Here is a 27193-nt window from a genome sequence, read left to right on the forward strand (position 1 = left end):
GCACAAGCTACCGATACCAGGAGCAATCTGACACAAGCTACCACGAGGGGGAATATCTACCGTTACTGGGGAGGCTAACATGAGCTACTGCTACCAAGTGAGGATGACACGAGCTCCCACTACTGGAAGAGGCTAGTGCTACTGGGATAGGCTGGTGCAAGCTACTGGTACTGGAAAGGCTGGCACTTCCTAAATGACATGCAGTGCAGGATGTGTTAGATACTAAGCTAATATGAACATATTTTTTAGTATAGAGTTAATGTGTAAGGGGTGTGAGGTGAACTTAGGAAAAGGTCACACACAAAGTGTAGCTTGCAGTGAACTGGTGATGGATTGGGTGGCAGGCAAGTGGCCATAGCTCGCATCAAACTGGCACTGAAGTCAGGCAGTCTGGGTGGATTGGGTGACACAGTAGCTCGTAGATCCCATCATTGCCACAAGATGTCACTCCAAATGCCAATTAAGTGTGGAACAGATGACATTTGTGCCCCTGAGAACTTTCTTGACGTGCACTGCTTCGATTGTGTTTAGTTGTATGAAAAGTGTTGATATTCAGTTGCCTAATGGTGTTCTCCTATTTTTAATCATAATTCTACACAGTGGCTGTAAACAGAATTACCACTATGCCAGAAAAGTTGTCCAGCTGTACATACTTCCTGCTACCCCATGCAAAACTGGGGTGTATTGATAGTTCGTAATGATTACCAAATACCAATGTATGCTCCTCGGCCCCACCGTCAAGGTACTAGTGCAAGAGTTGTACTTAATACTTAATATATTGTCATGCTAGTCAAAAAATAAGTTTTACTAGATATTTGTAGTCAGATGGAAGAAAACAAATATGATTGAAGACTTTCACTGAGCCTGATGATTTTCCGATACTTTTTGAGAAAATAAACATGCATTGCTCAAAGTAACTGTTGGCGAAGGATTCCCTTCCCCATTTGTAATTGGTCTATTTTTAATTTGTACTCAAAGTAAACATCACAGTATCACATTTAAATATTTTATAGATTTTTTAAATTAACCTTTCTACTACATGAATGACACTTATTTCCTTGCCTGCCATGGCAGAAACAGCTCTCACGTGCATTCTTCTAAATACATAAACTGTTTTCTGTCTTGTAAATCTTGTGTTGCAAGTTGTCATCATCATCTGCTGCAGCACTTGCCATAACCCTTTATGACTTATTTTGATTCCTATCTGCTTTGTACTGTAATTATTGTTAGGGTTCATTTATATTTTAAGTTACCTCATTGTGATCTTCAGCTCTGAGTAGTCTGCGAGCTCCCAGATTGTTAAATATTCTTATATGTAGAAAAACTTAATTTTTACTAAAAACCAGGACTTGGCAACTCCAATATTTTAAGGCTTTTACTGCACCTTTAAATACAACACACATTAGATGTTAATTACCTTGTTACAGGAGACATTCTGGGTAACAAATAACAAGTTTTGTTGTTGTTGTTGTGTTCCCCCCCCCCCCCCCCCCCCCCCGCAATACATACATATACAGGATGAGTCAGGAGGAAATGTACATGCTTTGACGGACGATATTACTGGTGATTCTGAACAAAAAACTTATAATAAACATATACCCTTTCCTTAACTGTCTCCGGGTAAACCAACGAAAACAGCTACGAATGGGGAAGGTGCAGGTGATGATAAATTAAGATACTGTTATGTTATGGTTTGTTTAATGGTGTACGTTTCCTCACAGATGATGTTCAAACAGTCCACTGTCAACTTCAATGCATGTTGCTGCTCCTGTAGACGGGTGTTGTGTCACCGATGACAGTTCAGTTTTGCATTCCTTTACCTGGGCACAAGCACGTAAAATACAAGTGAGAAGTTCGTCTCATGTCCACTAAACGTTACTCTTCAGCCACCCCCACAAACAGTAATCCAATGGGGTAAGATCGGGTGACCTTGGTGGCCAAGCAATGACTCCACAGCGACTGATCCAATGACCAGGATACATTGTATTGAGATACTGTGCCACTGGCTGTATGGAATGTGTAGGAGCTTCGTCATGCTGAAAGTACATACGAGCTCCTGTTGCCAAAGGGATATCCTCCATGTATTCTGGTAACACATTTTGAAGAAACTCAAGATACCGTGTCCCAGTAAGATGGTTGTCTAAAACAACTAGACCGATGAGTTAATCATCAATAATACTGCACTACACTTTGACTGAGAAACATCGTTGAAAATTCATTTCCACAGTAGCATGCAGATTTTCATTTGCCCATACATGTGAGTTGCCTGTGTTGTTGATTTCGTTGCGGTTATATGTTGACTCATCAGTGAACAGAATATGTGGAATTAATTATTCATTGGCAATGATCCATTGACAGTATTTTTGCCGGGTTTTGTACACTCTGCAATGAAAGGGATACAGACCATGCTCATGTACTGTGTATATCACTCGTGTTTGTGGAATACCAAGTTGAGCAGCAATTCATCTAGAGCTAGTAGTAGGGTTGCGTTCCACTACTTGAAGAATGTTCTCAACTTCATTTAAGAGTTTGTTGTACGGGACGTTCAGAGACAACATTTACGCTGGGAAGCATACCACGCTCACGCAATCCGTGAAATGCCCTGCTAAACGTCCTGCTATCCAACACTCTGTGATTCAGAAATCGTTGTTGGTATTCTTGCCACAGCAGCTCCAGAATTCCCATTGGACAAACCAAAGAGAAACACTATGTCAGCATACTCTGAATGTGTGAAGATCAGTGGCATTTTCACTACTCAAAACTGTGTTCATTGTTCATGTAACAACACTGTAGTACAGTGCACTACGACAAGCACTGTTGGACTAAGACTTGAGATAAACAACTGCACCATGCTCAAGTAAACTACGTACTAACACGCTTAGTAAGGACGACGCTACATGTTTCCCGTTCCTAGTTGTTTTCATGTTTACCCGGAAACGGTTACGAAAAGGGCATATGTTTATTAGTAGTTTTTTTGTTCAGAATCCCCACTAGTATCACCCCTCAAAGCACGTACCTCTCCTCCTGACTCACCCTGTATATATTATTGATATAAGCTTCTGGTCATTGGTATTCCTTGACAGCGTCGCTGGTGCAGAAGACTCGATGCTGCTTTGACTAGTTTGCCCATCAATACTCCTCCAAATACATCTTCAGCTCTCTTGTAATGGCACAGAGGCCAGGCAGAATACCTCTTGCAAATAATAAAATACACAAAATAGGACTTGTTCTCTAATAAGTCTTCTTAGATGATAATTAAAACTTTATATTCTGAACAATTATCTGGGAAACAAAAATGCATATAATTCTACCTAAGAAAGTGATTTATATTCAAAATTAGTTTGAAGATTTCACTTTCACTCGACAAAATTATTTATTTCCAAACTATAACTATGTAAATCAAGAATATCATGAAACTTCCTGGCAAATTAAAACTGTGTGCCGGACCGAGACTCGAATTCGGGACCTTTGCCTTTCGCGGGTAAGTGCTCTACCAACTGAGCTACCCAAGCACGACTCACGCCCCGTCCTCACAACTTTACTTCTGTCAGTATCTCGTCTCCTACCTTCCAATCTTCGGTCCGGCACACAGTTTTAATCTGCCAGGAAGTTTCATATCAGCGCACACTCTGCTGCAGAGTGAAAATCTCATTCTTCAAGAATATCATGTTCCCTCACATTATGATGTATACCTATCTTGGTGTAGGAGATGACAATGTCATTTATCTCTCTACTGTATTGCTGTATTTGTTAAATTACCTACAGTTACGTGTTTACTTTGGTACATGCTGTCCTTGCAGTTCATGTTCTCATATTCTCTTAACACTTCCTCAAGTAAGTTACAGTAGTTCAAAAAAAAAAAAAGAAAAATAAAACTCATTTCGCCTAGTTACAAGGCATCTTCAGTGGATGTCCTGAAATAATTCATGTTTTTCATTTACACATATAGGTTATCATTTGCACTTACAGGATATAGATTTAAAACAGTTCATCAAGGTTTTTATAATAGGTATAAAATTACTTATAGATCAGCATCTAATTCATTATTTTTAAGCCAAACAGCTTTCTCTTAGGTGGCAAACTGGTTGAAAGTTTGCACTTTTCCTTTTGATCACTGTTTTCAACATAGTAATTTAACTGCTATTTTCTTTGTATATAGTGTCATTTGTTTCTGTATATGTAGCCAACTTTCACAGGTTTTTCTTTCAACTGTTATTTCTGTGAATATATGTGTGCCGATGTACACTCTGTTGTTGTTGTTGTTGTTGTTGTTGTTGTGTTTGTGTGTGTGTGTGTGTGTGTGTGTGTGTGTATGTGCGCGCACGCACTTTTTCTTTATTATCTTTGTATTGTGTTTTTATTGTATTTTTTCATATACATTTATATTTTTGGGAGAGAAATGGGATTTGTGATTATCTATTGGGATTACTGTCTGTTATATGATCAGTAGGTGCAACCAGTGATTAGTTACTCATATTCAGTGGGTCATTTGGTAGCATCCTCCTTTCAGCCTTTGTTTTGTACATGTGGTAATTTTCTTGTAAGATTAGGAGGTGTCTTTCATTATTTATTTAACTACTTTCTTGCCTTTCTCACTTGTGGCAGGTCAGTGATTATTTTCTTGTAAATGTTCTACAAAAGTTGAGCTCATGTCCCATATTTCCATGCTTTAATATGTTCTTTGTACCAGGTGTCAAATGTTCTACTGGTTTGTCCTACATATCTTCCATCACATGGGTTGCATTGTAGTTGGTATATTCCTGCTTTCTAGTAGATGTCTGTGTCTTTTGTTATTTTTGAAATGTACTTTTAGATTGAACTATCTGTTTTGAATGTTTTGTTTACATCCTGTCTTTTGAATAAGTTTGTTATTTTATGTGAGTTTGTGCTTGTAAGTCGGTGTGTACCATCTTGGATCTTCTTTCGTGTTTTCATGTACTCTTTGCGCCATTGTTGTTCTGTTGCTGCGTACTTGTTTGTGTTGTGTTGTGTTGTGTTGTGCTATTCCTTTTGGCTGATTATGTGTCATGTTTATTGACTGTGTTTGTTTGTTTAATTTTGTGACTAGATTACTATTGTACCCACTGTTTATTAATATTTGTATGATGATGTCAGCTCTTTCTGGTAGTGAAGATTAAAAACAGTTCATCAAATCTTTGTACTCAATAAACAGACTTTATCTCAAAAGTTGCATAAAACTCGTGTACAGCTTGCAAATAACGTTAACAATACAGCTGTTTTCTCTTATCTGGTTAAGAAGGTTGAAAGTTACACAGACACTATCATGAAAGAAATTTAAGAAAAATGTAAGAAAAAGATGACACAGCTCATGAGAAAACAAATACAACACATAAATGTGAACCATAAACAACCTGAGCACTCACACCAATTTTACCCAAGACTGATGAATCTCACAGCCACACATGTAAACAATGAAAAATATGAACACAAAAGTAGATGAATAATACATAAAAAAGCACACACACTATACAGTCAGAAGCTGTTCTGAAATGGAAGGAGAAACGTGGAAACAGCAATGTGAACACTGGGCCAACAAGAGAACTGATAAAAAAGAAATACATAAAATTGTAACAGACATGAAAAAGCAGTATTGCAAGAACAATAAAAACACAGATTCCAGAATACTCAATAAACTTGGAAAGAAACTCCAAAATGAAAATGTAAATATTTCCAAAGCAGACAAAGGAAATGCAGGTGTCCTTATGGAGAAACAACAATACATTGATGAAACACAGAGGGTTCATTTCACAAAATAATACTAAAAAACTGAAATCAGATCCAACAAACAGATTTCAGGCTAAGGCAAAAAAAAAACTTTAAAAATGTAGACTACACATTATACTGAAATTACTATGTGAAACGTATAAAATAGAAGAAGATGAAACTATAAGAAACACCTTCAATTTAATACAAGTCATAAAAGATATAAATCCCAGACACAGCTACCACTCTCTCTCTTGACATGTACTTTAACATACCAATAGCAGAAACAATAAACATCATAGAACAAAATCTGAAAGATAACAGCCAACCACCAGATGAACACATCACAGAAATATACAAATTGCTGGAACTGATAACTGAATAGAACTTTCAGTTTAATAATGAGTACTGTTTACAAGCAGATGGCCTGCCAGTGGGATCCCCATTGTCAATGTAGTGGTTGCCATTCTTTTAATATGTCAATAAAATTTAAGTCTTCGACCCGCCAGGGTAGCAGAGAGCGCTAATGCGCTGCTTTCTGGACTCGGGCCGGCGCGCCGGCCCCGGATCAAATCCACGCAGCAGATTACTGACAAGGGCCAGTATGCATGCCAGCCTGGATGTGGTTTTTTGGTGATTTTCCACATCTTGCTAGGTGAATACTGGGCTGGTCCCCACATGACTCGCAGACATTTGAAAATGTTCGCACTATTCCATGGCTTACACTAGACGCAGACAGCTAGGGTACACTATTTCCGTCCCGCGGGATTCGGGGTGGCAGCAGGAAGGGCATCCGGCCACTCTCTGCAACTAACATTGCCAAATCAATAGTAAGAAGGCTGACCCCCACATTGAAGCAGGACAAAGGCCCCGTGAAAGAAAGAAAGAAAGAAAATTTAAGTCTTTATTGTCTCATGTCACCACATATGTCTGTGTATTCTTCTATTTCCTTATTACTTCTTAGCCTATAAGTTTCTCCATCAGTAATTTTGGGGCCTAATATTTTCCTAATAATCTTTCTTTCTTTTGAATTTCTTCAGTACCTCTCTTTATGTTTAAAATTAAAGTTTCTGCTCCATAAAGACTTTAGAGTTTGATTACAGTGCTGTAGTGCCTAATTTTTCTGAATTTAAAAAATTATTTTTTATTATAAATATTTTGTGTTAATTTGAATGCAGTTGCCATTTTTTGACAGCAAACTTCATGCAGCTTTTTCATGACTGTTTTCTTGTATGATTTAGGTATTTGATATGGGAAACCCCTTTTATTTTTCCATATTTTGTGTTCAAAAACGTTCGTACTTGTTTGTTGCATGTCATACATTTGTTTTTTCGAATGATGTTTGTAGTCCTACTTTTCCACAACTTCTTTAAGAATTTAAATTTGTTTTTGAGCTGTGGTAATATCCCTAGTTAAATTTGCCACATCATCTGCAAAGGTGAGGCAGCCTAATATTACTTCTACTTAACTTGATTGATTGGTCTGTGTTTTGACTCTACTTTTGCTCTCACCATTCTATAGTTACCTTTTTCAAAACACAGCTGAACATTAATGGGGAGAGTACATTTCCCTGTCTAACACCAGTCTTTATATTAAATAGTTCAAAAATTTTTCCCATTAATTTAATTGTAGAGCTAGTGTCAGTTTATGTTTCCTTAATCAGTGTTAGAGTTCTATTATCTAGTCCCTTTTCCTTTAAAATTTTGAAGAGAGATTCATGATCAACTGAGTTGTAGGCCTTTTTAAAAATCCACAAATGTACATACAATGTTGTTACTAGAAATCCTTTGGTGCCCAAGGATTAGTTTTAAATTCAGAATTTGCTCCAGGCAGGATCTGTTTGGTTTAAGTCTGCTTGGTACTCACCAATTTTAGCTTCTAACTGTTCTTGGGCTCAATCAAGTAAACATTGAGAGAGAATTTTGTATGTGACCGGGAGAAGAGAGATTCCTCGATAATTATTAACATCAGTTCTATCCCCTTTGTTGTGCAATGGATGAATTAGGGCAGTTTTCCAGTCCTCGGGTATTTTCTCTGTTTTCCAAATAAGTCCTATTAGTTGGGTGATCTTTTTATAGTGTTAGAACCAGCTGATTTTAGTAGTTCTGCAATTATACCACCTTCTCCAGATGCTTGATTGTTGTTACCTATAAGTCTCGTAATTTGCTTAGCTATTTCGATTTCATCGGGTTCTTTAGAGTTACGGTTGGTGTTATTAGTTTGCTGTGGTTGGAATTTATTCACTAGTTCTTGACAGTTTAATAGTTTTTCAAAATTATTAGCAATTACCTTACAATTTTCCTGGTTGTTAAGAGCCAAACTGCCATTTTCATTTTTTAAGCAAAGACTTTGAGATTGTTAGATGGTTATTTTTGTTTTGAATGTCTTATAAAAGTTTCTTGTATTGTTCATTTGGAAGTCTTTCGGTTTCTAAAAGATGGGCATTTTCATAGTTTCTTTTAGTCTTTCTGATTAATTTAGATGATTGTTTTCTTACAGTTAGAAAGGTGGTGTATGTAATTTCAGTGTGGTGGTGTATGTAATTTGTGTGTTGTTATTACTCCAACTTTTTAATGCTGTTTCACTATCCACATTGTCAAATTCGCTTGTTAGAGCTAGGATTATTTTAAACTTGGACATTTAAAATTTCTTTATAGCTAGGGTGTGAAATTGCTACATGATTAATATGAAATTCCTCAATAAATGTATTGGGTACCTGTCAAGCTTTTTTAGAAGGGTTCTTTTTAAAATGTGTTGACATGATTTTAAGGTTAAAATTTTTGCACCTTTCAATAAATCTTTGGTCATTTTGATTTGTCCATTTAAGCATAGGAAATCCACCCACTGCTTTCTTATATTTTTTGTCTTTACCGAATCGAGCATTAAAATCACCCATTAAAATTTTAACATGGTTTGGGGGAATTTTTAAGATTAAGATTTCTAATGTTTCCCAAGCTTCATCAATTACTTCAGGTTCTTTACATTTATCCTCATTGATTGTCATATGGGCATTACTTGAAGTGTATGCTTTATTTGCTCATTGAAGAGCAATTGTCATTAGCATATTATTAATGAGTTTTGCTTCCATTACTGAATTTAAAATATTTTTGGAGAGTGCAAAAGCAACTCCCAGATGTAATGTATTGTTAAGTATTCTTTTATCAGTTTGATGTTTAAAAAGACGAAAATAGTCAAAATCCATGGTGGTGGTGTCCATCATTCAAGTTTCTTGAAGTGCCAAAATTTGTATCTTCTGTTCTTGTAACATATCTCCCAATTTATGAAGTTTACGTGGTTGCAAAAGTGTTGTAAAAAATGTTCCCCCCCCCCCCCCCCCCCCCAGAGGAATCAATCTTCCTGTGTTGAATCACATTGCATTTTAACCTGGCCATCCCAGAATTCAAAAGACCAATTGCACCGGTGCTACTGCTGGTAGATTGTTCTGCTGGGGTAATACTGTGATTATCAGAGTGCTCCACATTGATTGTACCTGGAATCAGATGGGGTTGAGTAGACTCATTGAGTGAACTCAGAGTGTTAAGACTGGAAGTGTTAGTTCCAGAATATAAATTTCAGCCGCACCACAGGTAAACAGACTTTTCCATTTATTATTAAAAACCTTGAGGAACTGTTTAAAATGTGTTATCTGTAAGTTCAGACGATAACGTGCAGGTGCAAATGAATAAATAATGTATTATTTCAGGACACGCATTAAAGATGCCTTGTAAGTAAGGTGGAACACATCTGGGTGCAGAAGATAAATAAAAAAACTGAATACGCAGCTTGCAAAATGCGTTTTTTCTGTTGAACTATGTAATTTATATAAAGCTGCTGCAAATATGTCCACCATAAGGAACTTGTTATTTTTTGTTTATTTATCAAAATCTCTCTTTCTTTTCAGTATCTGATCCTGATATTCCACTGACAGATCCAGTACTTAGTTCATTTCAGCATCACATTGGTGCTGTAACATGTGTTATGTGTTCACCTCATGATCGTGATCTGTTTGTATCATGTGGGACTGATGAGATGCTCCACATTTACAGCTATTTGCAGGTGGGATCTCAAGTATAAGCCATTTCCTTATATAAATTAATCAGTAATACCAAGTGCTCTACCATAAAGTATGTCTACTTTGCACGTAGAGGTGTTTCACTCATTTCCGATACGTGGCACCACCTTTCTTACCACCAGATGCTGGGCCTTTGGGGGATGGTGGGTGACAGGAGAGTTAAGGAGCAGGAGATCTGTTTTGGGAGGGTAAAATTAGTCTGTGAAGGTCTCAGTGAGACCCTCAGTGTATTTCAAGAGGGACTGCTCGTCACTACAGATGTGACGGCCACAGGTGGCTAGGCTGTATGGGAGGGACTTCTTGGTGCGGACGCATTCGGGAGGATGACGGTTCAATCCCGTCTCCAGCCATCCTAATTTAGGTTTTCCGTGATTTTCCTAAATCATTTCAGGCAAATGCCGGGATGGTTCTTTTGAAAGGGCACGGCCGATTTCCTTCCCAACCCTTCCCTAACCCAAGCCTGCGCTCCGTCTCTAATGACCTCGTTGTCGACGGGACGTTAAACACTAACCACCACCTTGGTGCGGAATGGGTGGCAGCTGTTGAAGTGAAGGTGTTACTGGTGGTTGATAGGTTTGATATGGAAAGAAATACTTATGTAGACATCTTTGAGGTGGAGGTTAACATCGAGGAAGGTGGCTAGTTGGTTTGAGTAAGGCCAGGTGAAGCAAATGGGGGAGATGGTGTTGAGGTTCTGGAGGAATGTGAATAAATTGTCCTCACCGTCAATTCAGGTCGTGAAGATGTCAGTAGTGAATGCGAACCAGGGGAGGTATTTGGGATTCTGGGTGTTTAGGGAGGATTCCTCTAGATGGCTCATGAATAGTTTGGTGTAGAATGGTGCCATTGGGTGCCCATAGCTGTACCCCGGGTTTGTATTTAGGTAACGCCTTCAAAGGAGAAGTAGTTGTGGTTGAGGATATAGTCAGTCGTGACTAGTAAAGAGGTTTTTCAATAGCAGTAAGGCCATGGGCAGTAGGAATATTAGTGTAAATGGAAGTGGAATCAATAGTGACAAGTAGCACACTGTGTGGTAAAGGAAGAGGAACTGTGGAGAGTCTGTGGAGGAAATGGTTGGTGTCTTTTATATTGGAGGGTACGTTACGGGTAAAAGGCTGAAGCAGAGTGTCTCTCTGTAGGGCCACAGTAACCAGCCACAATGGGGCATCCTGGATGGTTGGGTTTATGGTTTTTAGGAATCATTTAGAAGGTAGGAGTGCGGGGAGTGGTAGGGGTGAAGAGAGAGATGGAATCGGGGGTGAGGTTCTAGGATGGGTCTAAGGATTTGAGGAGAGACTTGAGATCCTGCTGGAGTTCTGGAACAGGGTCACTGTGGCAGAGTTTGTAGTTGGAGAAATCTGACAGCTGGTGGAGTCCCTGCCAGGTAATTCTTGTGGTTCAAGACAACAGTGGTGGAGCCTTTTTCAGTAGGTAGAATTATGAGATCAGGATCAGTTTTTAGTTGGTGGATATCGTTTCTTTTTGCAGATGTAATGTTTGTTAGCATTCTGAGGAATCTGGGGAATGATGGCAAGGCAAGGTGTGAGGTTAGGAAATTCTGGAAAGTTAACAGGGGGTGATTCAAGGGCAATGGGGGGAGGGGGGGGGGGTCACGGTGGGATGGAGGAGTGAACTGTGTATCAGGTAGGATTCAACATTGTTGGTGAAAATGTGTTTCCACTGTAGGGACCAGGAGAAAGAGGTCTTTAACAAGTCATGCATGGTTGAATTTGGGAGTGGGGCAAAAAGTGAGGCCTTTGGAAAGAACTGATATTTCTGCAGGGCTAAGGCCTTCTGAGAAAAGATTCATGACTGTGTTTTGGGTCTGTTTATGTTCTGGATTGTGTCTGGTGGTGGGAATGCGTTTTGGAGGGTGGGGTAAATGTAGTAGGTCTGCGAGACAGGGTTTGTCAGCTGTGAGGGGATGTGGGGGAGGTTTGAAGGTTGTTCTAGAGGTGGTGGACAGTGGTAGTCCAAGGTGGGAATAGGAAGTGAGCAGGGAGGAGAGTTTTGTGAGGTGGTGTAGTGCTTTTTGCTCTTGTTTCTGAAGGGCAAATGTTTCAATGTGTGTTATGGGATCCAGGAATTTGGGATTACATAGCAGGAGAATTTTACCAATGGAGAGACGATATTACAAGGAGGTTTGGGTTTGATTGATATGGTTTTGCAGGACTATGTTGGTGAGTGCTAAGGATTGGCAGAATCTGAACAGATGCAAGTCATTGTGGAAGGAAGGGTGACAGCCAGAGTTGGGTAATTAGATTGTAATGTCTGCTTGTGTCTGTGTATGTGCGGATGGATATGTGTGTGTGTGTGTGTGTGTGTGTGTGTGTGTGTGTGTGTGTGTGTGTGTGTGTCCTTTTTCCCCCCTAAGGTAAGTCTTTCTGCTCCCGGGATTGGAATGACTCCTTACCCTCTCCCTTAAAACCCACATCTTTTCGTCTTTCCCTCTCCTTCCCTCTTTCCTGATGAAGCAGCCGTTGGTTGCGAAAGCTTGAATCTTGTGTGTATGTTTGTGTTTGTTTGTGTGTCTATCAACCTGCCAGCACTTTCGTTTGGTAAGCCACATCACACTGAGGGTCTCACTGAGGCCTTTATAGACCGTAATTACCCCCCTCCCCCCAACCTTTCTGTCACCCACCACCTTCCATGTCCCACTCTCTGGCCACAGAGGAGCATTCCCCTAGTGACTCAGTATCACCCTGGACTGGAGAACAGAATTACATTCTCCACCAGGCTTTTGAATACCTCTCATCATGCCCTGAAATGAGAAATATCTTACCCACTATCCTTCCAACTGCCCCCCTCCTCCCCCCCCCCCCCCCCCAAACACACAATGGTATTCTGCCAACCACCAAACCTACACAATATCCTTGTCCATCCCTACACAACCCCTGCTCCCAAACCTTGCCTTTTGGCTCATATCCCTGTAATAGACCTAGGCACAAGACCTGTCCCATACATCCTCCCACCACCACCTATTCCAGTCTGGTCACAAGCCACATATCCCATCAAAGGCAGGGTTACCTGTGAAACCAGTCATGTGATCTACGAGCTAAACTGCAACCACTGTGCTGCATTCTACGTGGGCATGACAACCAACAAGTTGTCTGTCCACATGGATGGCCACCGCTAAACTCTAGCTGAGAACAAATGGAGCACCCTGTTGATGAGTACACCACCCAACACGACGTTCTTCATTTCATTGACTACTTTAGAGCCTGTGCCATCTGTATCGCCCCCACCAACACCAGCATGGGAACTCTCCTTGTAATATATCCTCCATTCCCATAATCCCCCTGGCCCAACATTCATTGGTCATTGTCCTTACCCATATAGCCCCTTCCCTGTTCCCATTCCAGCACTACACAGCCCTCTATTCCACCAACGCACACAGTCCTTTTACTTTTCTCCTTTTCTGCTAACCCCTGTCCCCACCCTCTCTCCTGCACACCGTCTAGCCTCCCAACTGTACCTAGCTGCCCTACCCTCTCTCCACCTCACCCTGCACCCTTACCCTGTTATTCCTCCCCCTCCTTGTCCTAGTCTCTTCCTTTCTCCCGCCCTGTTGCCTCTCCTATCATACACCGCTTTTCTTAGTCTGGCTCCAGCTGCCAGAGACTATGGTTGTGTGTTGTGAGCTGCATTTGTGTGTGTGTGTGTGTGTGTGTGTGTGTGTGTGTGTGTGTGTTTTGTCTATTTTAGACAAAGGCCTTGTTGGTCGGAAGCTCATTTTGTGACAATCTTTTTGTTGTGTCTATCTGCGATTCAGCATCTCCACTATATGGTGAGAGTAGCAACTATCCTTTTCATAATATTGTTAGATTCCATCCTGGATTTCCATTCTTTAATGTTACTATTCGCTTTTCACAGTGGAACGAAACAAACAAATCTTGAAAATAAAACAGTGGAAACACCAGGTTGGAATAAATCAGTATAAGGAAAAGATAGCTTGCTACTCACTATATAGATGACAGTGAGTTGCAGTCAGGCACAACAGAAAGACACTTAAACATTAGCTTTTAGCCAAAGCCTTATTCAGAAAAGGAAACCGGCACACATTTACACAAACAAGCACACCTCATGCACACTTAATAGAGCTGCCGGAGATTGCGGTCATGTGTGCCTGAGGTGTGCTTACTTGTGTGAATGAATGTGTGTTTCCTTTTCTGAAAAAGGCATTGGCTGAAAGCTAATGTCTTTTCATTGTGCCTGTCTGCAGCACAACATGTCATCTTTACAGTGAGTAGCAATCTAACCTTTCCGTATATTGCTAAATTTTGAAAATATTCTACAACTACCAAGATTTGCATGAAATTCCCACAAGACTTGCAAAGAGGTCCAAAAAGATGTGAACAAGTGATCTCACCTACTTTTTTGGCAGAATATTGTGCTTGAATTCTTTGTGCTGCATTGTAGACACTTTGGTACACTGGCTTAAGTCACATTCTTTAATAATCTGTCACACTAACTGAGACTTATTGTTGAAAATCACGTGTTTTTGAAGTTGCTGTAAATATTCCTTCAGATCAAAATGTGCAAAACTGTAGTATATATATTTCATTAGAACAACAATCATTTGCTGTGATATACAAAGGTCCATGAGTCTGAATTCAAATCTGTTCTTTGGTACGAGATATTGTTGTGAATTAAGTAAAGTGTCAAATTTTAATCTCTGTTTCATCTGAATACATTGCCTTTACCATTTTTAATATCTCATCTGCCTCTTGCTCTGTTTTTATATTATATAAACACCAACCAATTTTGGATTTTCCACTCCTCTCATGACATTAATTATGATATCTTTTTACACATGATGTCTCAATGCAAACATGTTTCAAATTCTGTGGAAGACATGACAAAGCCTCAGGTACCACATTTCTTTCACCTGGTATGAATTATGTCTCAAAACAATACTCCTAAAGAGTGAAGGCCCATCTGACAAGATGATTATGCAATAATTTACAGTGAAGAAGGAAAAATAATGCCCTATTGTCTGTCCTTACAATGGTGTGTCAATCAAACAGAAAATAGTGAAACCTTTCAAAGCCCCAAATTATCATGAGTCCTTCTCGCTCAGTCACTGCATTTTTACTTTCCCACATTATCAAAACATGACTTGCGAATGCAGCTGTACGATACTGTTCTTCACCTTCTTCATTAACTATTTGATACAGATGAACACCAAATCCAAATTCGGTAGCATCCAGCCATAGATAAAATGGTTCATTAAGGTCTGGTAGGTGTAATAGTGGAACTTCCGAAATTTGTTTCAGTACCTCATCAAATGCTTCTTCTAGCTAGGTCCCCCATGTCCAAACTCAATTCTTCTTTATTAACAACACCAATGTAGGTGATAACAGACAATGATATTTCATATATCAGTAGTAATATCCACAAAAACCAAGAAAAGATTGAAATTGCTTCTTACAAGCTGACAATTAAAAATTTTGAACTGCTTCTAATTGCTGTAAATCTGTTTCAATCCCTTCTAACGAGATAACTTGTCGCAAAAATTGTATCTTCTTCTGCATGAACTTCGACTTTTGCAAAATGAGTATGGCTCCAGCGGATTTAAATGTATACAGAACTTTACTTAGTGTGTGTATGTGCTCTTCCCACGATTGAGATACAATCAAAACATCGTCACATCCTAAAAGTGGTTTTCCAAGAATCTCATTCAAAGCTCTAACAAATGCTGCTGGCAAAATGTTTAAACTGAATGACATCTTTTTGAAGTGATAACAAAGTCTATTGTAGAAGAGCGCAGTGAATTTTGGCTTCCCCCCTCCAGTTCCAGCTGCCAAGAGTTACTTGTCATGTCCAGGATACTAAGGTAACAAGTATTAGCAAACTTCTGAAAAATTCTTCAATATTCTCAGGCTATCCTGCTGGGGTAGAATAATGCAATTAATAGCTCAAGCATCCAGAGCAAGTCTGACCAACCCATCCTTCTTAATTAGTGGAAATATCGGATTGCAATATTCACTATATGACCTCTCAATTATGTCACGATTTATAATGCATTTAATCTCCTTCTCTGGAGCTTCTCTTCTAGCTAATGGCATTGAATATGATTTAATTTTTAATGGTTAATTCAGACATACTTTAATCTGACATTAAAATTCCTTCACTAGTCTTGGTTTACTTGAAGAGTCTTCAGCATGCATAAGTAAAACTTCTCGTGATTCTTCTCTGCAGGAAAAGAGACAGTTACTCAAATCATCTGTTTTCTCTTGAATTTTTCATGTGACATCCTGAATCTCCATTCATTTTTTTCTGTGGACCTGTGATGAAGCAAGCTGGGATACTTTTAATTTCCTTATTGTTTTGCCATCTGCTTCCTTAAAATTTGTTTTGTTACTTTTAACTATTTAACATTAGCATGTGTGAATATAATCCGCATTTTCATAAAAGAGAAAGGTTGGCCCTCAGTTTTATATAATATAACACCAGATCTAATTTCGTGCTTCGTTTTATGTATGTAATTGATTTTCTAATTTAATTTGACTATTTCTAGTTGGTATCTTTTGTTATAGGGTGAAATCAGTAATTGTTTTGTAACTTAAATTCTATTGTTGATGTATAAACAAATATAAATTCTGTACTAATCGTAAACATTTGGAAGACCAAATACTAGTAATCTTAAAGAATCTATTTAGCTCTATTTGAAAACATGTTAGCAAAGCAAGCCCTTAATCAATTCCAAAGTAATTAACAGTTTGTCCAAAGTATTGTTTGTGTACTTATATTTGTTAATTTCATGATTTAAACATACAATTTGGCTTAACCCTCATAGTAGAAGAAACTGTTAAAAAGAACCAATTTTTCAATGTATTCAGTTAATTTAATGAGATAAGTTTTAATTTTAATTCCTGTAAATTAAACTTTGAACAATGTGTAGTTTCAGTACCTATTATTGCGAAGATATATAAGGGCCCAATTTTTGGTCACAAGACAGTCAATCCACAGCCAAGTTTCAAACGAGTAACGTGTGCTGGTTAGAACAACAACAATGCTTCAACTTAACTGTGGAATAAGTGTTAAACAATTAGACCATGTGTAAAAACAATGACAGTGTCTGCTCCATACATACCTGTTTATTCTTCAAGAACTGTGAATTATGTGGTTATGCTTTTACTGCTCGTAGATGTTCAATAGTAAACTATTTTAGCAGTATGTGGAGGTTCGCCTGCAAACTATTAATGAGGCTTATCGAAAGTTAAATAATAGTGCACTGGCCATATATAACTGTGTATTATTGGGGGGTTGTGAACATAAAAGTCAAATATAGTGAAACGCAACTGTGCATTTGTCGGCTACATTATTTATCGTGTCAGTTTTCAAATTACAAACCCCCATCTTTCAGCCAGTGTAGCAACGCAGTACATCGACACCGAGGACAACATAAATAACCACTACAGACCCATCATCTTTCTTATATACTGGTACTTCAATTCCTTCATCTACTGTCTTCTCAGTAATTCTAATTCCTAACACAGCAGACACTTCTACCTTTTCTCCGACGAACCTGATGAAATTAACCTCCAATTCTTCACTCCTATCACAGATACTTAAACAGCCTCTTCCATAGTCAATATTACATCTTATTTCTGCCAGCCAGTCATTACCAAACATCCAATCCACAACCAAAGAATCAATACAACATGTCAAAGTATCTATCTAAAGTCTTACACCTAATTTACACTTAGTGACAGCATGAACTCTGTGCCCCATTGTCATAATTAAACCTAAAAGTGCTGTAAATTTCTGGCCATTTACACCAAGTTCAATCAATGAATTCAACACCTCATTAACAACTTGCACATCTTCTCTCAGTATTTCAGTCCTAATATCTTCATTTTTGTATTTTATCATTTGTATTGTCACATCTGTCCCATTAAGCTGTCCATACGTTCCAGAGCGAGCCTCATCTGAAACTAATTTTAGTTGACAATGATTGCACGTGTTATCAGTTTCTGTCATCCATATCTTGGAGTAGCGAATGATCCTAAAATCTTCCATCAAATACTACCCATTGGTTTTGTCAGCCAAACTCATTTTCCCTCCTCTCACCATTTCAAAACTGATCATCATTGTATACACAGTTTCATGAACATTCATCTCTTTGCATTTCATCATGTACTACTGTTGATTGTTATTTTATTGATTCCATGTTGGACGTCCAAAATTATCATGCTGCAGTGCATCATGATGCTGTATATGTTTATTGCAATGAGTCAAATTTTGCTCCAATCCCACTGATGTTCCTTTGTTGTCAGTCTCTTCCAAATGATCTATAACTCTTAATAACTCATCATTATCATCAAATGTTTGTGATGCTAACTGTTTTCTTATTCTACATGGTAGAAGCTTTATCAAAATTATAATCAAATCGTCATTGCTAATAGGATTGTCAAGATAACTATTATGTTCCCATTGTTTCTGACGAAAGTTACATATTGACTACTCATGCTGATTGTAATCGTACATGGAAAATAATTTATTGTACAAACTGCAGTAGTGCACCCGTCCTTCCTGCAGCCTCAACACTATTATTATGTATTCCTGCTTCACATGTTTCAACATCTACATTTAAATGTAAATTTGCATTTTCTTACTGCATCTACATTTTGAATTCTGCTAATTAACTCCATTTCATTGACAAAATCCATATCAACATTGTTCTGGGTAATGCTGTTCTCTCCATAATTACAGCAATTTATAATGAAAGTAATTGTTCGCTGTCTATAATACCAACATTGTTTGGAAATCAAGGCACCACTAAAAATATCCAAATTCACTCACGACACTTTGGCGTGTCAATCAGACTCTGGATCTGAAGATCATTGCAGGATGTGACATCCTTTTCACCATTGCCCATGTATAATAGACAGTGGTGGCAGTGCTGTAATTATGTTAATTCTGCTGCCTCTTTTAACTCCATTCATTAAGAGACAGATATCATCTAATGATTGATCCTTTGAGAAAGCGAATAGTGACAGGTACTTGAAGAACAGTTACTGTTAGGAGGTCACGAACGGTTCTATTTATTTTCGAAAACATAACACAGCTAATCCTATGAAACATTCACAATTAATTAATATTCTTCATGCCACTATACAACTTCTATCATTCCACTCTGAAACTCTCAAATGAAATAATGTGGTGCGAGTTGTCATATATTAAAAAGATTAGCAACTTTAACCAAACATTGCTGACTCATAGTTATTCTCAACCCGACTGTGTGGCTCAAGCAACACAGCTCTCCCAGCTGACTGCATACTGTCAATTGCTGCACAGCACCAGTGCTTAGCAACAACAACCAGGCTTATTCAAGGCATTACCAGTGGGCAGCAATAGCTACATGCAACATAGTTACTGTGATTATTGAATTCGGTAAATTTATGCTCAACTCTTAGAAATGATAGTAAATAACTAGTTTCTGGAAGCAATAATAAATTATATCTTCACTTGATGTAAATCTGCATTGCATTGTAATATTCAAAGGTGGACCATAAACTACAAACTAAATCAAAGACACGTAAAACAAAACAGTATTTTCCTTCCTCATTGACATACGTCATTGAGAATCTGCATCCCCACTTTAAGAAAAGTCTAGAAACTGACTTCCAGTAATGCAGAATTCGTCCATGTGATGTTGAACCTTTGCTTGAAAAGCTAGCCAGCAGACAAGTTAAGCTATTACCTATTACCTCTCTTAGAAGCTCTGGAGTGTACAAGAGAGGCATGAAGCATAAATCCAAGGCTTATAAGGAAGAAAAACGTTAGTGTATCTGCAGGAAGAAGTGTCTCCCATGAGGATTTGGTTGAAATGCAACTAAATGTCGTTGGACGAACTGCAAATGAAGATCAACAATGCCCTGCTGAGGGTCAGCCACAGCCTGGTACCAACAAAATGTCCAAAGAAGACAAACCGTCTAAGAACAGAAAGAGTTGTAAAGCACTTGGCTGTGCTGAACTTATTCTTGATGATAGTTCAGATGATATGCACCTACATATATATTCTGCAAGCTACCATATAGTGCATCGCTGAGGGTATCTTGAATTATGCCAGTCATTCCCTTTCCTATTCTACTTGCAACCGGAGTGGGGAAAAAATGACTATCTATACGCTTCCATATGAGCCCTGATTTCTCTTGTCTTATCTTCATACTCCTTCGTAACTTTTCCAAAATCTACCCCTTTTCCTAGACCTCTCCAGTTCTTTTACTTAACCTCTCTTCTCTCCACTTCAACCCTTCTTCCTGAAGAAGCTGCCACTGACTCCAAAAGCTTGCCTAATTATAGCCTTCTTTTATGTGTTTCTCTGTCACTGCTTGGTGAAGAGATTTTTTTATCTATCCATTGGTATTACTTTATCGAAAATGGATTGATTTCATTGTCACATCCTCAGAAAATCACTCAAAGACGACACTTTCCTGTACACTGTAGTTTCATCAGCAAACAATCACAGATCGCTCCTTACTCCATTTGTCAGATGGTTTAGGTTTATAGAGAACAAGAGCATTCTATAACACTTTCCAGAGGCACTCTTGACAGTCCCTTTGTCTCCAACGTCCAGGGCAACATACTGGGCTCTGTTACATAAGAAGTCTTCAAGCCACTCACATACCTGAGAATGCATTCCATATGCTCAGACCTAATGATGATTGGGAATTGTACAGAAACAAGAAAACAGAAGAGAGAAACACATCTGAACAGAATGAATGAGCCCTACAAAAATCTGCAGCTTCAAATGAGCAAATTTGTTTGTTGACAATGCACATAAATGTACATTCCTAGATGTCATTGAAAGTTATGATGAGGATGGAGAATTCACGAGTGTCATGATAAAATCTTCAAATAATTAGAAGTGGGCTGTAAATAATGATGTCCTTTGGGAAGAAATGCACCTCTCTCTCTCTCTCTCTCTCTCTCTCTCTCTCTCTCTCTCCCTCCCCCTCTCTCCCTCCCTCTCATTTCCCTCTGTCTCTCCCCCTGCCCCTCTTCCTCTTTTATACCTCTCTCCCTTATTCCCCCCCCCCTCCTGTCCCTGTCTCACCTGCCATCACCACCTTCCTTTCCTTTCCCCCCCCCCCCCCTCTCTTAATCCCTTATGTGCACTACCCTCTGTACTCCTTACATCTTGTTGACTCAGCAGCTGCACATGTGGTGAAAGAACTGCCTCACATTACCGTAGTACCACTTCCTTGCCCTGTGCATCCTTCACTATTCACTCCCTACCTCTATCTACCTAGGCAACTACTCTCAGTAATCAATATTCAATTATCAGTCTCATTGCTACCACAAGCACGTCCGTTCAGGGTGCCTGTGTGATTGTGTGTGAATTTATGTTCTCCTACTAGAAAAAAAGTAAGAACTTGAAACTAGTGTTCACTATTTTCTATAAGTTAGTCATTGCCTTTCTCTTCTTTTACATATATTGTTCACTTTTTTATTCATTTTAATTAACTGTGAAATTATGTACATTTTTATTTTTGGACTGATGATAGTGGTGCCATGCATGCTATTCCAAATAACAAAATAATATCACTTATCATTTTTATCCTATGTTACATTTATCTTGTAATATTTTTTATCTCCTTATCCGTTATCTCTTTGTGCTGCCCTACATCAGGCAGTATAATCCATACTTTACACTTTAATATCTTTTATGTCGAGTTCCACAGCCACAAATTTATAAAGACAGTTCCACATTCCACTTTGGCTGTTATATACTCTGTCATTTACTTTATCAAGTGAGCATTCCATACTCGTTAATGTCATATTTCATTTTAAATCATTTATAAGAATGGAATGGTGCTCCCACTCAATGAGTGTGGAATGTTGTTCACACATGTGCCTTCTGTGATAGTGGTTACATATTAAAATGACAGTAACACATTTGTAAATACCCACACAGTGTGCCCGTATGAAATCACTGTGATAGGTGAAGCATAAGAATCTGACAAATTGCCAAAATCAGCTGATCATATAATATAAATGGCAGTGATTGTATAACAGCCAAGGGCAAAATAGAATTGTCTGTACATTTTGTTTTAATTTCCAGTATCTTAAAACCCTCATCTTTCCTTTGTTCCATTTATTATAATTACTACTAGTGATAACATGGAGAAGATGTTGGGAGAAGAGGAGGAAAAAATCATAACACTGGGAGAAAGTCTTTCCATATGCGCTGCATAATTTTTGCTTTCCTGAATTTCAATCTTTTGAGGTGGAGGAGGGATGGGGTTAAAGATATTCCAGAAGATAGGTATTTGGTTACCATTCATCTTTCAGCTGTCTTATAGACATGGAACAATACACAAATCTCAAAGTGTATTTTTGGGACTACTCTGTCATAGAAGTATTTCACTGTTTCATGGAACAGACTAAATAAATCTGTTTAATCTAGAATTGTCATTTATGACACTTCTTCTACATTATGTATGTGAATCTTCTTTCAGAATGCTCCAATGCAGTGTGTACATACTAGAGGCATTGGAGTGTCGTTGACTTGGTGGCCTACTGAAGACAATTTGATTGCAGTTTGGGGAACCTCACTTGAAATCATCAACGTGCTCAACTGCGATAAAATAGCTGCTCCAAAGCTAAATGGGTTGTATCCCATCTCTTGTGTCAGCTCTCATCCCCAAAGGTAAAGTATTCAGTATGTTATGTAGAACTGATTATTTCTCTTTTAAGAGAGGAAATCAGAAAGTTAAAAACTGAGAGAGGCATAAAGTTAATAATGTTATTGATAGAAAATATGTATTTATTATGTAGAACTGGCTGTATGTATCCCACCCATTTTCCTTTCAGTTTCATGCTACATGTGTGATATCACATAAGTAAAAAAATGTGTTTGTATTTGAAGTGAGTAGTGACTTCCTTTTCCTTATTGTCAGTGTCAGAAAATCATTTCCTCAGGTGCTTCTTCTTCTTCTTCTTCTTCTTCTTCTTCTTCTACTTCAAGGAATTAGTGTTGTCCCATTCCAAAACCAAAGGAATTACACAAAACTGTAGTCAGTAGTCACCTCTTCGTTGGCCATCCTATATCCCATTTTCCAGTTTGGTTGAAATGTAATGCTTGCCATAGCAAGTGCTAAAGGTGGCATCCTGTTGATTTGATCATACCATTCCTCTTCTTCTTTTTTTAAAAACTCTCTTCTGTCATTGCGGTTTTTATATCTAGTTGTTATCTTATATCTTCACTCCTCAGTCGGTCCAAGAAGATGTTGCTCCTGTCGTGCGCAGTGTTTGAAGGAAGGATGACATCAGAGAAACAAAAAATATTACACTGAGGAAATCTGAATAAAAATTACAAGAATTTATTAGTGCTGTGTCTTAAAAATACAAACATGGGGCTTGGTAACATTCTTACAGGAAAATTAAACAGTGGAAAATCCAGGATGGAATAATGACAGTATTCTGAAAAGGATTGATTGCTACTCATCATATAGTGGAAAGGCACAACAAAAAGAAACAACTTGTTTAGCAGTCGTTTTGTTGTGACTGTTTGACTCAACAGTTCCACTATTTGGTGAGTGCAGTCTATCCTTTGTCTTTACAGAAAAAGTAAATATAAATGGAGAACTGATGACACTGTTGCTTCAAATGAAGGCTAGGCAGCTGATAAAATGAGAAACATACTGCTGCAGCTATATTTAGCAGTATTCTTGGCTTGTTAATGAGAAATGAGACATCTTTTATAAAAATTTATTCTGAAACTGTATTTGTAACCTACAGGCATGGGATGGAAGGAATCTTGGGCCAATTAATAAGATATGTTCAGAACTAAGAACATAGATACAAAGCACTGGATGCAGAGGTCGAGAACCCCCTCTAGAGTGAAACAGTTAGAAAATGAGGGATATTAGTAGTAGGAGACAAGACTTGGGAGTTCAGTACCATCAAAGGTACTTTTGGAATGAAAAGCGATTTTGTGCACTGTCAGATAAGTAATACATGTAAAAATTTGTAACATGAAGCACATAAGGTTTATTTCATGAATTACATGCCAGGGATAAGATGTTGCATGAATGCTACCAGTGACTGAAGTTTCTTTCATCCAATAAAGACAACTAGAATTTAGTTATGTGCATCGAAATGAATGATCAGAGTTACAATGTACACCAAAGAATCACACAAAAAAAATTTATGGGGAACGTATGAAATGAACAGACTTGGAGTACAAAGACAAGGCTTACAGTTGAAGCTGGACATGTCACATGTATTTTATTGTAATGCAGGTTGCAAGCCATCTGCAGTACAGTATTTAAAACTAGAACTGGCTAAACAGTAATCAATAACAATTCATAGCATTCAACAACTTTAAATGCACGGAAAGGATATATTCCTACTCTCCACAAAGAGAAGGCTTTGAGCTGCAGACTGACACAATGAAAAAGACTGCTAAAATATTAAGCTTTTGAACAAAATCCTTCTTCTAAAATAGAAAACACACCCACACATTCCAGTGCCTGGAGACAGAGGCCATGTGTGTGTAAGTTAAGTTTGCGTGTTTTCCATTTAGAAAGAAGGACTTGCCTAAAAGCCTAATATTTCAACAGTCGTTTCCATTGTGCCTGTCTAAGATTCAGTGCCTCCTCTGTGTGGTGAGTAACAGTCTATCCTTTCTGTTTTGTAGTTATTCAATCCATCCAGGAATTTCCGTTGTTTCACTTTAAATGTATGACACATTATAGAAAATGTTTCAGGAGAGAATTCTCTCACAAGCAATAAAACATATTAGTTTATGGGTCCTGTCTTAAAATTATCCACTTCTGTCTTTGTGAATCTCATCATACATGCAACTATACCAGGTTGACAACCTGGGAGGGCATTGTCTCTTGAAACACATTGATGTAGTATGTGAAGTACATTTTACGTAACTGAATACTATCACCAGTTACTACTAATAAAATATAGCAGTTATTATCATACACCCAACAAACAGATAATGTTAAACACATGAATCATTTTTCTTTATATTTCTAGCAGTTTGATGTTATGAATATTAAGTATACAATCATTTAGTGTTATAAAATGAGTGTAAAACATATATGTTTGAATTTTCCAGTACTTACATGGTTGCCATTGGAAATGTTAGAGGATCCGCAACAGTATGGAGAGTTCCTTTGAAAATGGAACTTGGGAATCAGTAGAGGAACAAGAAATGGGAAATCTAATTTAATATTATAAGAACAGTGTATTTTAAATAAACAGTATTATTTGCTGAATATTATGCAGATATTATAAACACAAATCTCCTTGGAATGAGAGAGAGAATGTTTGTTTGTGTGTGTGTGTGTGTGTGTGTGTGTGTGTGTGTGAGAGAGAGAGAGAGAGAGAGAGAGAGAGAGAGAGAGAGTAATGTTTGCATGGAAAGTGAGAATGAAGATGATAGAGAACTTAAAAAGGCGTAAGATGAAGTTCCACATGAGATAAGTCAGCCAAGACTGTACACAAAAGAGCAGCAGTTAATGTTATTGATTCTTCAGTAAACTCTTCAAATGAGGAAATATGACAAAGAACATATAAATAAAAATTAGTTTTATATAGAAACTACTTCTGAATCCAGTGGTCAAGTGTTGTGTAGCACCTGTTGACGATGCAAATTGTTATCCATGTTAATAGACTCAAACAGCTTCATGTACTGTAAATCACTAAATAAACATGTACCTTGCAGAGCAGTATCCCTATTGCATCCTTTCTACCTACATCCTCATTTTTTAATTGTCTGTTTCAGTTGCATATGATGGGACTTTCTTGAGTTGTCGGGTGTACAGCCAGATGTTATTTTCCTTGTCTGATGTTGTGTTTACGTGACCTGTCACCCTCATTAGGTGCTACATTAGTGTGATCATTGGATGGAGTTTGTCCATAATTTATACCCTCTGTCTTCCCACTCTGCCTATGGTCTGCTCCCACAGGCACTGTTTGTGGTCTGTTTCCATTTTGGTTGTCCTGGCATGTTCTGGTGCTAGTCTGTTCAACCTTACAGTGTGCCTGATGTTCCTGTGCTGATGAGTTCTGCATTCATCATGTTTTTAATAGATCCAGTGCAGAATCCCAAGCTTTACTCAGCTGAGAGCACATGTCTGATTGATTAAGTGCTCCATCAGTTAAACCTCGATCGACTCTCTCACAACATTGTCCTAATGTCTGGGTACCTGGCTAGGATTATCATCTCTTTGTAGTTCATGAAGCATGAGGAGATTCTGGGTGGAAAAACTGTGAAATTTTTGGTGTGGGTTTCTTCATCAAATTGAAATTAATCAGTAATTTTCCTGTATTAATATTTTCTTCAGAATAATTTTCAACAATCTTAGGTGAAGATTAACTTTTATTACAGATTCTGGTAAAGAGATCTGTTGTGAGTGGATACTAATTTGTCACTAACATAAAACTAAAGACTTTTTACAAGAGGTTTAACATAAATAATACTCGGCAAAGCTACGATCCCCCTTGTAAATATCTTCTGCAGATGGGGATGAAATGTTGGGTTTTTAAAGGGAAATCCCTTTGACCATTGCATAATAGCCCAGAATATTTTATTAATTGTGACAGTTCTGGCTGTGAAAGTTTACATTTTACATAAATGATATTGGCATTCTTGTCTTGATGTTTCATTGGTGACCCTTCTAGGTTACTATTCTGAGGCCCTCCTAGGTAGTCTGAGCAGTTGGTAGCTCCATGTGGCACCACCTTTGATGAAAATGAATTCCTAATAATTGGCGGCTCTCTGTTGAAAATGTTCTGTTTGCAACTGCAAAATTGACATTCAACTTGAAGTTAGAACACGAAAATTCAGCAAACGTTTTAAAAATATGGTAAATTCAAAACAAATGTCTACAGAATCAGATCCTGAACCAAAACAGAATTATAAAAGTGTTTTTGTACGTGTTGGAACAAACTTATTGAGACAGCAGTGAAGAAGAATTCACAAACAAAATGATAAACATGATTTCCACAGCAAGAAGTTTCTGTGAGGGATCCAGGCTCATATTCAGCAGAATCATGAAAGAAAGGTCAGTGAGTGACAAATATATGTAAAAAATAAAGACTGATATCAAAGAGCAATTCCATGGTCTTGTGGCTGTCTTCATAGACCCAAACAAATTTCTGTGTTTAAACTGCCTAGGAAAAAATGGCAGACATTGTAATGTGACAACGTGCCATTTAGTGAAGGCCAGGCATAGTCAAGGCGCTATGGTAGAGAAAGTGGACACTTATGCCATCTGTGGGCCAGAATCGAAGGCAAAGCGGAAGTGCTTCCGCCTGGTGGCAGCTAAATTAAAGAACGCTATGCGGGAAACAGTGTCTGGCTTGTGCTGCACTCTGACAGCGAAATAACAAAAGAATTAAACTAAATAATATTGTTACTTGTAG

At 38.1% G+C, this 27193-nt stretch overlaps 1 protein-coding gene across 1 annotated transcript in view; it reads left to right on the forward strand.

Annotated features, from left to right (window-relative positions):
* Positions 1-25497, forward strand: part of LOC126195286 (cytoplasmic dynein 2 intermediate chain 2-like) — a 99475-nt gene extending 73978 nt beyond the window's left edge. Inside the window, exons 8-10 of the mRNA XM_049933833.1 lie at positions 9626-9780; positions 22267-22457; positions 24882-25497. Coding sequence (XP_049789790.1) covers positions 9626-9780; positions 22267-22457; positions 24882-24966 — 431 coding nt within the window. The 3' untranslated portion in view covers positions 24967-25497. The remainder of the gene's footprint in view (positions 1-9625; positions 9781-22266; positions 22458-24881) is intronic.
* The last annotated feature ends 1696 nt before the right edge of the window (positions 25498-27193 follow it).

Source organism: Schistocerca nitens, chromosome 7 (genome assembly GCF_023898315.1).
Source record: "Schistocerca nitens isolate TAMUIC-IGC-003100 chromosome 7, iqSchNite1.1, whole genome shotgun sequence".
Lineage (NCBI taxonomy): Eukaryota > Metazoa > Arthropoda > Insecta > Orthoptera > Acrididae > Schistocerca > Schistocerca nitens.